General features: G+C 48.7%; 2 protein-coding genes across 2 annotated transcripts in view; one reads left to right on the top strand and one right to left on the bottom strand.

Moving 5' to 3' along the window:
• GEMIN4 (gem nuclear organelle associated protein 4) overlaps positions 1-6,894 on the top strand; it is a 7,784-nt gene extending 890 nt beyond the window's left edge. The window contains exons 2-3 of the mRNA XM_021711358.1: positions 538-621; positions 3,206-6,894. Of these exons, the coding sequence (XP_021567033.1) occupies positions 538-621; positions 3,206-6,408 (3,287 nt within the window). The 3' untranslated portion in view covers positions 6,409-6,894. The remainder of the gene's footprint in view (positions 1-537; positions 622-3,205) is intronic.
• A 1,995-nt stretch (positions 6,895-8,889) lies between these two features.
• FAM57A (family with sequence similarity 57 member A) overlaps positions 8,890-12,466 on the bottom strand; it is a 9,327-nt gene continuing 5,750 nt past the window's right edge. Inside the window, 3 exon segments of the mRNA XM_008056056.1 lie at positions 8,890-9,386; positions 9,906-10,001; positions 11,320-11,521. Coding sequence (XP_008054247.1) covers positions 9,117-9,386; positions 9,906-10,001; positions 11,320-11,521 — 568 coding nt within the window. The 3' untranslated portion in view covers positions 8,890-9,116.

The raw sequence follows: 12,466 nt of genomic DNA, 5'->3' as shown, positions 1-12,466 counted from the left end.
AACGCGCCCCGTCTCGCCGCGCACGCTCTCGGGGGCCCGGGCCAAGGAAAACCTCCGGGTCGGGAGGGGTTTGGAGGACCGGGGGGGTCCTTGGAGACGGGGGGTCCGGGGACCAAGCTCAGCCGCGCGCCGCTCTTTGGCCCGCCTCTTGCTTCCTGTGACCCCTTCCCACGGGGCAAAAAAACCGATTGTGAAGTTAGAGCCCTGGAAACGGTCGAGGTTAGTGCACGTGTTTTGGGAAATGCCGGGCTCGGAGCACGCGCGGGGGAGTAGCAGATGTCCCGACCGTCTCACTTATTGAACATCTCCTAACTTCTTGAACACGTTTCTGATCCTCATCATTTCCTCATTGATAGAGCGGGAATGATGACACTGTGCCTTCCTCACTGAGTCGGGGGAGTTTTCGTTGAGATCACGTGTATACAGGGCCCAGTACAGTGCCTTGAACGAAGCAGCGTTATCACGCGGGCAGTTGTGGGGAGCGGTTGCAGCACCGGATAGGGCACTTTTTGAACCTGGGCGTGCGTCTTGATTCAGAATCCTCAGAGGCAAGGCCTGGACGAGAGGAGTGGGAGCCGATAGAAATCGATGGCTCCCTGCCAAGTCTCTCCACCCTGCTGGGTAAGTCCTTAAGGGCATAAGACCAGGAGGCTGTTTAGGGAGAGCTGGGGGTGGGGCACCTCAGGATGTGGCAATAATAGTAGGTTGGAGCAGTGGTCCAGTGCCAACCCAAACCCCTCCTTTCGGAGGGGAATGGCAGAGCTCCAAGGGTTTGGAGGGTTACTGCCGTCTAATTTCTGTCCCAGCCCCACTACTTTGAGGTTGTGACATCTTAAGCAAACTGCCTCTGAGCCTCAATGTTCCCATCTCTAAAACAGGAATAGTAGTCCTCATAAGGTTATTTTGGAGACGAAAAGAGATCATAAGTGTTCCACCTAGCACAATGCCAGGCATGGAGTAAACACTTAACAAGCATAAGTGGGCACTCACAAGTGCTAGTTAACCATTAGTGATCACTTGGAGTTTTTTCCAGCTGTTAACTGCTCCTGCGACTTACTACTTCACATAACATAGGTACATACTTACTGGGTCTGAAAGGCAGGTGTTGAGGGCCAAACACATGCTCAGTTAAGCTGATAGTGCAATAAAATTAAATTTACAGCATCAGAAGGGAACATATTTTGGGGCCCTAGGAGAGCAGCCTGTGCCAGAGACCCCTCAGCAACCTAACCCTCCCTGGGAGTCTGACGCCGCCCTCTGAGCCGAGGTGGATTGCCTTCACTAGTGGATTGCCCAGGGGTGCTGATCCCTTGGCCTTTTGCTGCTTCCATCAGTGGTGGGAGAGGCAGGATATTAGTCTTCTGGAACCATTGTTTTCTCTGCTGATCCTTGCCTGTGCAAATGGGGAATATGTGCTCTTGGGGGTATGAGAGACTGAGGAAGGGGTAGCATCTTAAGCCTTGGGAAAGGGGAGGAGTCAGGAATGTTGAATAGTGAGCAGTGTTTGTCATCTGATTTTAGTTTTGGGGCCAAAGGAAACATACCTGATAAAGGCCTATGTCTTTTATGTTTCTGAGCTGGGAGAGGCAAAGGATAGTGACAGGATTATGGTCCTGCCAACAAAGGAAAGTTCTGGGGAAGCCAATATTTATTGAGCACTTAATTTGCCTGGTTGTTATTGTTATCTTACTTAGCCTTTGTAGCATCTCTGGGAGACAGGATCAGGAGGTAACAGCATCAATCCAGTGCCAGGTGTGTATCATTGGATCCTCTGAGTAATCACATGAACTGCCCTCCTCCTCATACATATATGAGCAGGAGGATCATAGAAGTAATTGGCCTAATATCACTTTTTTTCCCATGGGATCTCACTATTGCCAAGGTTAGTCTCGACCCCCTGGGCTCAAGCGATCCTCTCGCCTCCGCCTTTCAAGTAGCTGGTATTACATGTACCACTGCATCCGGCCAAAATTACATCACTTTTAATTGGCTGAGCTAGGATTTAAACTTGTGTCTGATTAAACATCCCAAGATGCCTTCTGTTATAAGCCTGTGTCAATTCATAGCTCACTAAAGGAAGGACTTTTCTTTTTTTCAGGGTTGGAGTCTCACTCCATCGCCAGGCTAGAGTGCAGTGGCATGCTCACGGCCACCCCAGCGCCCATCTGCTGGGCTCAGGTGATCCTTTGGCCTCAGCCTTCCAAGTAGCCAGAACTACAGGCACACACTGCCACACCCAGCTCATTTATTGATTTATTGTAGAGATGAGGGCTCTCCAAGTTGCCTAGGCTGTGGGCTCAGGCAATCCTCTCACCTCGGCCTCCCAAAGTGCTGGAATTACAGGCTTGAGCAATTGCACCCGGCCTGACTTTTCTTTCTTAATCTAGTGCAGTACTTTTTGTTTCTACCCTCTGGTTTCTCCCATAGAACTATGGCCGTGAGTAGCTTGTCCATCTTGACTGGAGCAGCACTGGGGTGGTAGAGGAATATTTGAAACCTGCCTGCAAGGCAAGGCTACAGAAGGGGGAAGGCAGGGCTTGTCTGCTTGCTTCTTTGCCCTTTACCTTGCAGTTGTGCCCCCCGTGGTCTGTATCATGAAAAGCTCAGTTATCATGTCCTACAGGACACACTTGGTGGCCCCTATAGTTTGGGAGTGTCTTATGCTGTGTCTTTCTAAACCTTTCCCCCTAATCCTCTGCTGGCCAGTCCCTTGCTGGGGGTGTCTAGCCTCAGCAGTCCAGCTTTCTCTCTTCACACACTTCCTGAAGGGTCTCATCCACTTCCTTGGTTCCAGTGATCTGCTTGGCAGATACCTCTTGGAATCACATTTCTAGGTTGATTTTCCTCCTGAGCTTCAACTCTGCATTTCCATTCCTGGAGGACAGCTCTAGCTTCATGTTCTACCTCAGACTCCAAACAACCAAAACTGAACTTGGCTTCTCTCAGACTTGTTCTGGTTCTCATCTGTTCCGTTTGTAATGGTACCCATTGTCCTCCCAGTTCCCAGACTACAAAGCTTGGGGGACATTTTTTATTCCTCAACTGAGTCCTTTTGAATCCAGCTCTGCAGTGGCTCTTATAACCACGCCATCTTCTCCCTCTCCTACTGATGTCATTTAAAACCCTTATTATTTCTAACCTCGATGATGATAGCTGGGCTGCTAATAGCTGTCTCCCTCCAACCTCTGCTTACTATTTTGAAAAGTTTTTACTCTGTCTTACTTGGTATCTCTCTGTGCAGGGGCCTTGAACATCTGTGAAGAAATAACTATCCTGCATGGGGGCTTCTTGCTGGCCGAGCAGCTGTTCCACCCCAAAGTATTGGCAGACTTGGCAAAGTCTGACTGGGAACATGTTGGGAGGCCCATTGTGGAGGCCTTGAGGGAGATCTCCTCAGCCACTGCACATTCCCAGCCCTTTGCCTGGAAGAAGAAAGCTCTGATCATCATCTGGGCCAAGGTTCTTCAGCCCTGCCCTGTTAGCCCTTCTGACACTGAAACTCGGTGGCAGGAAGATGTGTTCTTCTCAGTGGGCAACATGATCCCTACTATCAATCACACAGTTCTTTTTGAGCTGCTCAAATCCCTGGAAGCTTCTGGACTCTTTATCCAGCTCCTGATGGCCCTGCCTACCACGGTCTGCCGCACAGAACTAGAGCGCTTTTTGGAGCACATGACTACTGACACTTCATCCAAAGATGTGGCCTTCTTCCTCGATGTCTGGTGGGAGATGATGAAACACAAGGGCAATCAACAGGACCCCCTGCTTGCCCAGTTTAGAATGATGGCCCATAAGTACTTGCCCTCTTCAGATGAGTTCTCCCATCCTCCAAAGAGGTTCAAGTCTGACCCAGATGTGTGTCCTACCATGCCTCTGTTGGCAATGCTGCTTCATGGGCTGAAGCAAATCCAGAACAGCATCCAGTGCCTCGGAATGAAGTGCTGTGCATTAGCCAACCTGGCTGACATGCTAACCGTGTTTGCACTGATGGAGGACGACCCCCAGGAAGTGTCTGCCACTGTATACCTGGACAAACTGGCCACAGTGATCTCTGTGTGGAATTCGGACACTCAGAACCCATACCACCAACAGGCGCTGGCAGAGAAAGTAAAGGAGGCAGAGCGGGATGTCAGCCTCACCTCACTGGCCAAGCTCCCAAGCGAGACCGTTTCCCTGGGCTTTGAATTCATGCGCAGCTTGCTGCGGGAGTGGGGGGAGGAGCTGCAGGCCATGCTCAACAGCAGCCGGGGGACCAGTTACGACAGCTACCGGCTATGTGACAGCCTGACTTCCTTCAGCCAGAACTTGAAGCTCTACCTGGATACCACCAGCTTGTCCAAGGAGGAGAGGCAAGGGGTCACTGAGCTGGCAGAGAACGTCAAGGACTTCCTGAGGAAGACGAGCCGAGTGCTGAAGAACAAGAGCTTTGAGGACATCACGGCCTCGATTGCCATGGCCATTATTGAGCAAAAGATGGATCGGCATATGGAAATGTGCTACATTTTTGCTTCTGAAAAGAAGTGGGCCTTCTCGGATGAGTGGGTAGCCTGCCTGGTGAATAACAGGGCTCTCTTCCAAGAACCAGACTTGGTGTTAAAGCTGCTGGAAACGGTGATAGAAGTCAGCACAGCTGACAGAGCCATCCCTGAGTTGCAGGTGAAACAAGTGATTGGCTTGATTCTGGAATGTTATGCAGACCTTTCACTGCCAGATAAAAATAAAGTCCTCTCAGGTGTCCTGCATTCCTGGGGGCAGAAGGGCCTCTCTGGAAAGCTGCTGGCGTACTTGGAGGGTTTTCAGGAAGACCTCAACACCACTTTTAACCAGCTTACACAGAGTGCCTCTGAACAGGGCTTGGCTAAAGCGGTAGCTTCTGTCGCCCGCCTGGTGATAGTACACCCAGAGATCACAGTGAAGAAAATGTGCAGCATGGCTGTGCTCAATCTTGGCACTCACAAGTTCCTGGCTCAGATTCTCACTGCCTTCCCTGCCCTTAGGTTTGTGGGAGAGCAAGAGTCAAGTTCATCCACCACCTTCATGGTGTCATGCCTCAAAGAAGCCATCTGGACAAAATTCTCTACACCCAAGGAAGAAAGGCAGTTTCTCGAACTCCTGAGCTGCCTGTTGAATCCTGTGAAGCCCCAAGGGATCCCAGTCGCTGCTCTCCTTGAGCCAGATGAGGTGCTGAAGGAGTTTGTCCTGCCATTCTTGATGCTAGATGTTGAAGAGGTAGACCTCAGCCTGAAGATCTTCATCCAGACCCTAGAAGCAAGTGCATGCTTAGAGGAATACTGGCTCCAGACCTGCTCCCCATTCCCCCTCATCTTCAGCCTGTGCCAACTCCTGAATGGCTTCAGCAAGTACTGGCAGCTCCCCCGAGAGAAGCGGTGCCTCTCTTTGGATCGGAAGGATCTGGTGATCCACATCCTGGAGCTCCTTTGTGAGATCGTGTTAGCCAACGCTGAGACCTTCTCCCCAGATACCTGGATCAAGTCCCTGTCCTGGCTCCACCGGAAGTTGGAACAGCTAGACTGGACTGTGGGGCTGAGACTGAAGAGCTTCTTTGAGGGCCACTTTAAGTGCGAGGTGCCAGCCACACTTTTTGAGATCTGTAAGCTTTCTGACGACGAGTGGACCTCCCAGGTGCACCCAGGGTACGGGCCAGGCACAGGGCTTCTGGCCTGGATGGAGTGCTGCTGCATCTCCAGCAGCATCTCCGAGCAGATGCTATCTCTCTTGGTGGTAGATGTGGGCAATCCTGAGGAGGTCAGATTGTTCAGTAAGGGCTTTCTGGTAGCCCTGGTACAGGTCATGCCCTGGTGCAGCCCCCAGGAGTGGCAGTACCTTCACCAGCTGACCAGGAGCCTGTTGGAGAGACAGCTCCTACATGTCCCTTACAGCCTGGAGTACATTCAGTTTGTTCCCCTGCTCAACCTGAAGCCCTTTGCCCGGGAGCTCCAACTCTCCATACTCTTCCTGAGAGTTTTTCAGTTTCTCTGCAGCCAGAGTTGTCATAATTGGCTTCCTGTGGAAGGCTGGAACCACGTGGTCAGACTCCTCTGTAACAGTCTGACCAACCTTCTGGACTCAGTTAGGTTGATACAGTCAGTTGGCCCTTGGGCCCAAGGACAAGAACAGGACCTGACCCAAGAAACCCTGTTTGTTTACACCCAGGTGTTCTGTCATGCACTGCACGTTATGGCCATGCTCCACCAAGAGGTCTGTGAACCACTCTACGTTCTGGCCTTGGAAATCCTCACCTGCTATGAAACCCTGAGCAAGGCCAACCCTTCTATTAACTCTTTGCTCCAGAAGGTAAATGAGCAGCGTTTCTTAAAGTCCATTGCTGAGAACATTAGCCCTGAGGAGCGGCGTCAAACCCTGCTGCAAAAGATCAGCAACTTCTGAACTTACCAGCAGTTTCTGACCTTTGCAGGTCAGAAAACTGGGCCTCCACATGGTGGGTCTGTAAGGGCTCGAGCTGAAAAGCACACATTACAGTTATGTGAAACTGTACAAAGATAAAACATCTATGGCAATAATGATGTAAAGAAAATAGTTTCTTAGGTATTTGTAACATACAAACTGTAATACAATTCTCTCTTCACCTTGTCTCTTGACTTTTTCTCGGTAGCCAGTGGTTAAATGTGGTCTGAAATTGGGTTTAGAGTCTTCAGGGTCAAATCCTGCTGGGAGGAACATGTTCATACCTAGACTCCCCGCCCCCTGCCCAGATTTTGGCAAATAAGCCCAAACACAAGTAAAACCCCCCCTCAGTAGAAAAAACATGACAAGGTATGTGGGTTATTTTACATCAAGACCCTCTTCAGGAGTCACTTCAACATTTAAATATTTTTCATGAGGTATCAGAAAGGGCAGCGACCTGGAAAAGAGGTCTGTGCTAGCCATGTGATTTGTGTGCCCCAGGCCTGCACAACTGTAAAGCGAGAGGCTTAGACGAAGGTAAACTAAGTGTTAAGGCGGGAGATTAATGACCTCAGGAAAACAGAAGCATGCCCTACAGTCTTTGTTGCCCAGGCTGGCCTTGAGCTCTTGGGCTCAAGCGATCTGCCACCACAGCCTCCCACGTAGCTCGGACAGTAGATGCACCCAGCTCCTATAGTTGAGACTATAGGAGCTGGGTGCATCTACTGTTCAGTGGGTCCAGGAGGGGCTAATTCTGTGGCACTGTCATGGTTTGGATGAGTGGGTGGGAGCAGGGACTGCTGTGTGCAGGAAAATAAAAGCAAGAAGTAAGGTGTCCAGGGTATTGCAGAACTATGAGAACTGGTTGGGGAGATGTCTATCGCGGGAGACAAGGGAGAGAAAGGGATATGTGCCATCATTACCTCTATCTACACCCTCTTTCAAAATAGGGCATTACTCGGGTTCCCTCCTCCACCTCAAGTAGGCTTGGCTCCATGACCAGCAATCAGGCTTCTGCACTCCCAACTCCTAACAGGATTCACTTATGAAGAGAATCCTGGCCTAAAGTTATGTGTGGACTCAGAGTCTTCAATATATTCTTCAGACCGTGAACCACAGAAACACTAAGGTATGAGCTAGGCCCTCCGGGAGGCTGAAAACATTAACACACACACACACCCCTGTCACTTACATGGACAAACACACCAGAAACTGCAGCACACAGCACCCATTCAAGTTGGGTCACAGAATGGGTCCCACAGGAAATTGGTATTGATGTTTTCCATAAATGAGAATAAGTTGGGAATATTAGTGCAGTTTAATCACCATGAGGTGACTTACAAACTTATAAAGATAGTTAAAAAAAAAAAAAAAAAGACAGTACAAAAATTACAGTATTTTGTTTTGTAAATGGCACCCATTAAAGAATGAAACAGTCAAAATTTGAGACTATTACAAATCAGTCCTTCAAAAGTTCATGGACAAAGATTAAAAGGCACTTTAAGACCCTAGTTTTTTCTACCACTGAAAAACATAGCACAGTTTCTCAAACCCATCCTAGTTGATAAGGAATGATGTAGTGTTGGCATCAGAGGAACCTATTTGCAAGTGGGGGTGAAGGCATCAGTCCACAGGACATACTCTGGCCAGGCTGGCTGCCCTCTTGCTCTACAACCTTCTACATAGTAGGACACACACAGGAAAGGGCCTTTGGACCACAAGCTCTGGTTTTCAGGAGGTTCTGGGAAAAGTACTCTAGATGAGACATCTCACGGTTTTGTAGTAGAAAAGTCAGTTTCCACATGAAAAGGACTTGTTAGGTTACCCAGTAAACAGCTACCAGAGCCATCGTTTCACTTTGCCCCTGTCATTTTTATGAGAGCATCCTATGAGTGGATATGGGAAAAGCTGGGCAGGAGACATACTAAACAGGGACTAACTGTGAGTGCTGGCAACAAGCTCACAAGTTTGACACTGGGCTTTTTACCAAGTCAGCCTGCAAAGATTGTGCTGACCTCTCTTAGCCCTCCTGCCTGCTCAAGTCTTCCGGTTCCTATCCCTGCCTTCTACCCCATCAGTAGGACTGCTGACTGGAAGTCAGTAGACATGAGAATTCAATGTTGACACATGGATGAGAGGCTGAGGCAAAGAACCAAAGCGTTATCTAGTAAACAATAAAAAACTACCTGCCCACAATGATTTTCCCAGGCCAATGTCACAAGAAGACATTATTCCAAGAACCAAATCATCACTTGCTTCTGGGGCCCAGTACTGTACTGTCCTGAGTGGTTGGAAGGGTGGGTAGCCGCCAATATTAGGGTCCGGTAGGTGCCCAGACATTTATCACCCTGGTCCACAGATCTCCACACCCCATGCTTCTACCTCCCAGAGCTCTTGATATAAGACCTAGGGAAGGATCCTTGATCTTGCATGAAAACCACCCTGTTGCCAGTGGAGGGCTGACAGGATCCGATAGTTGTTAACTAAGAAAAAAGTGCTTTTTGCAAAAAGGGTAGAAGAGGGAGGTAATATGAATATTCTTTAAAAAAAAAACAAACAAACCCTCAAATCCATCTGCTTATCAATACCCAAAAAGCTGAGGCCACCCAGGGCACAATTTGGTCCGTGGAATACTGAGTAGAGGCAGCTCACATGAGGAGGCCCTCTCACGGCCTGACTCTTGGGAGCATTTAGCCATCCTTTTTGGCTTGGGGACTGCCAAAGAGCCGGGCTGCCTTCCTGCACAGTAGAGCAAACCAGTAGATCTGAGGGGCGATGAGGAAGGCATTGGCCACATTGCAGAAGAAAGGGATATTGGATGGCACCTGGAACAGGCTCAGTCCCTGCTGCTGGCCATACGACCAGTACATGAAGGGGAAAAGGAGGATCCGACAGGAGAAGAAGGTGGCCAGTGTAAGGATTCCATTCACTTTGTACAGAAGGGTGTGCTGCTGCTTTTGCTGCAAAAGAATGAGGGAGAACACAAGGTCACCAAGAGGCGGTCATCAGGGAATGAATGACCAGCCCACATCCCACAACGATAAAGGTCAAACAGGTACACGGACTAGTCAAGACCTAGGCTGTCAAATTCCTTGACACCCAGACATCTGTCTAGTTTCCTGACACTTGTAGAAGAGGTTACTGAGCACTGTCATATTTATATATGCATATAGCCTCACAGTTCTTCCAATAGTGATGGTGAATTCTGCCTAAGCCACACCCAGCTGTCAGAAGTACAAAAACAATAGATTAGAGAAAAAGATGTGGCAAGGGAAAAAGTACAAGGAACTATCAAACTAAGTGAAACCTCCAGTTTCATCCCCACTGGTTCAGATGACCAACTGGCCTTTAAGTCTGCTGGTGGGTCTCCTATCCCACTATTCCCAGCATTAAGGAATTTCTCCAAATTCCACAATCTCCAAAGGAAAAGCAGAGTCCATTCCCTCCCGCGCTATTTCTGCCATTTCATTCACACATGCCTGAATCAGAATTCTGCCCAGCGACACAAACGGAGTGCTCAGTTCTGCTGTGAAGATGCAACCGACAAAGAAGTCCCCAAGGTCTCCCCGGAACTTCTGGAGATGAAAAGGGGAAAAAGAGAAATACGGAGTAGAGGTTAAGAAACCACTAGAAGGAAAATTCTAACAGGGCTATTGACAGGGGTAACCATGAGAGACCATGAAGGGAAAGGGAAATGCTAAACAGGGAAGTGCAGACCCAGTGAATATTCTGCTGCTTCCATAGCAATAGCACTTAATGGTTCAGTCCCTAGGATCCAGAGACAAACTCAGATAGGCTGAATGCATCACACACCAAGCTTTCTCTGAATTTTAATGACAGCCGGAAGGAACTCTGTAGCCTACTTTTGTGTATCTGACTTAATAATGCCAAGGGCACTTAGCCTGTTCCGTTCAACAAAATATGTGTCAGGCCTGTGCTAGAGGTTAGGGTCCCAAAGCAATCAAGAGAACATCTTAAAGAATTTAATGCAGCCAGGCTCGGTGGCTCAGCCTGTAATCCTGCGCCTTTGGGAGGCTGAGGTGAGTGGGTTGCCTGAGCCCGTGGGTTCAAGACCCGCCTGGGCAGCAAGACCTCATCTCTACAATAAATCAAAAAATCAGCCAGGTGTGGTAGCGCATGCCTGTAGTTCCGACTACTCGAAAGGCTGAGGCGGAAGGATCGCCAGAGCCCAGCAGGTCAAAGCTGCGGTGGCTGGGAGCGGCCACTGCACTCCAGTCTGTTGCTTACTACCACTGATTGAGATGAGTAAACTAAACTCTTAGAGCTGCAGTTTCTTCATCTATAGTATAAGGCTAATTTGACTAATATTTAGCGAGCTATGAGCTCTTAAACTAAGTGCCTGCCACTTGGTAGTTACTCCAGATGAGGAGTTTCCCCTCTCCATTCCCATTTCTCTTCCTTGTTGGGTGGGTTTTTATGGGGAGATGGATCTGGGGAGAAATCATGAGGCTATTTGCTTTGAGAGATGGTGTTTTTGTGAGATCAGCAGAATGCATACAGTACATCCTGGCACTGTTAGAGAGCTGTTATGTTGTTCCACACTTAGTTTGTATTTCATATTGTTTTTATAATGTATTGAACTAAAGACAGAAGCTTTGACAAACGCCAAGGAGCCACAGAGGAGTAGGGGATTGCTAAAAAGAATAATGTTGGTAAGGAGGATCGCGATCATTTCAGATTTAACTCTTTTCCTCCACGATTTGCACAGGGGGATTTAACTGCTCAAGCAGCTGGCACAAGAAGAATGGGTGCCCTGTAAAAGGGAAAGAAAGAAGGGGAAATCCTGACTCCTAAGTAATGGGCAAGACACCCAGTTCTAACAGAGAAAATGAGTGACCAAGGCTACCGGTCTACTGTCCTGGAAGGTCATACCTGTGCGACTGGTACAAGGACGACTAGAATGACCACATGATGTGTGATCATGAGGCGGTTTTGACTTAGGAAGCTTCGCAAAGTCACAGAGCGTCCAGGGTTCTGGTCTCTGGTGCGGTACCATTCACACAGGTACATGGCATAAGAGTCATAGATCATGTATGGAATCAAAAACCATACGTATTCTCGGGCAAGCCAGTGCCTGAAAAGAAGCACATGAAAGACCTGTAAAACTATTATGGAGATCAATTACAAAGGCTCAAAGCCAACCTCTTTTCAGACATGTTCCCTTCAGCTTTGTACTTAATCAGCTATTATTACTTCAACTACTTGCCAATGAAGATGCTGAAAAGGATAAATACAGAGAGTAGACAACTTTCTCTAAGTTTTAGGGCCAATTCATGAATGTCAAAAGCAAAAAGCAGGAATTCATACAGTCCCGCTTGTTTAAGTAGCCTGCTGTCACTATTTGCCTGACATAGTTACTTATTTGTAATACACTTTCTGGCATCTTGTGATGTAAGCTGATTTTGATATAGATAAATATAAAAGTGATTCAGGCCAGGCGTGGTGGCTCAACCCTGTAGTCCCAGCACTTTGGGAGACGAGGTGAGCAGACTGCCTGAGCCCACGGGTTCAAGAACAGCCTGGGCACCTTGGCGAGACCTCATCTCTACAATAAAAAAAAAAAAAATTAGCCAGGCGTGGTATTGTGTGCCTGTAGTTCTGGCTACTTGAAAGGCGAGGTGGAAGGATCGCCTGAACCCAGCAGATAGACACTGGGGTGGCCGTGAGCATACCACTGCACTCCAGTCTGGGCAACAGTGAGACTTGAACTCAAAAAAAAAAAAAGTGATTCAAGGCCGGGCACAATGGCTCAAGCTTGTAATCCCAGCACTTTGGGAGGCGGAGGAGAGAGGATTGCCTGAGACCAGGGGTTCGATACCAGCCTAGGCAACTTGGTGAGATCTCGTCTCTACAATAAATCAAAAAATTATCCAGGTGTAGTAGTGCGCACCTGTCGTTCCAGCTACTTGGAAGGTTGCAGCGGAAGGATCACCTGAGTCCAGCAGGCCAAGGTTGCGGAGGCCGTGAGCGTGCCACTGCACTCCAGCCTGGGTGACAGAGTGAGACTCCAACTCAAAAA

Source organism: Carlito syrichta, unplaced genomic scaffold (genome assembly GCF_000164805.1).
Source record: "Carlito syrichta isolate Samal-C Ts95f unplaced genomic scaffold, Tarsius_syrichta-2.0.1 Scaffold302085, whole genome shotgun sequence".
NCBI lineage: Eukaryota > Metazoa > Chordata > Mammalia > Primates > Tarsiidae > Carlito > Carlito syrichta.
Note: the sequence above shows the minus strand (reverse complement) of the source record. Positions and strands in the feature narration are given on the sequence as shown.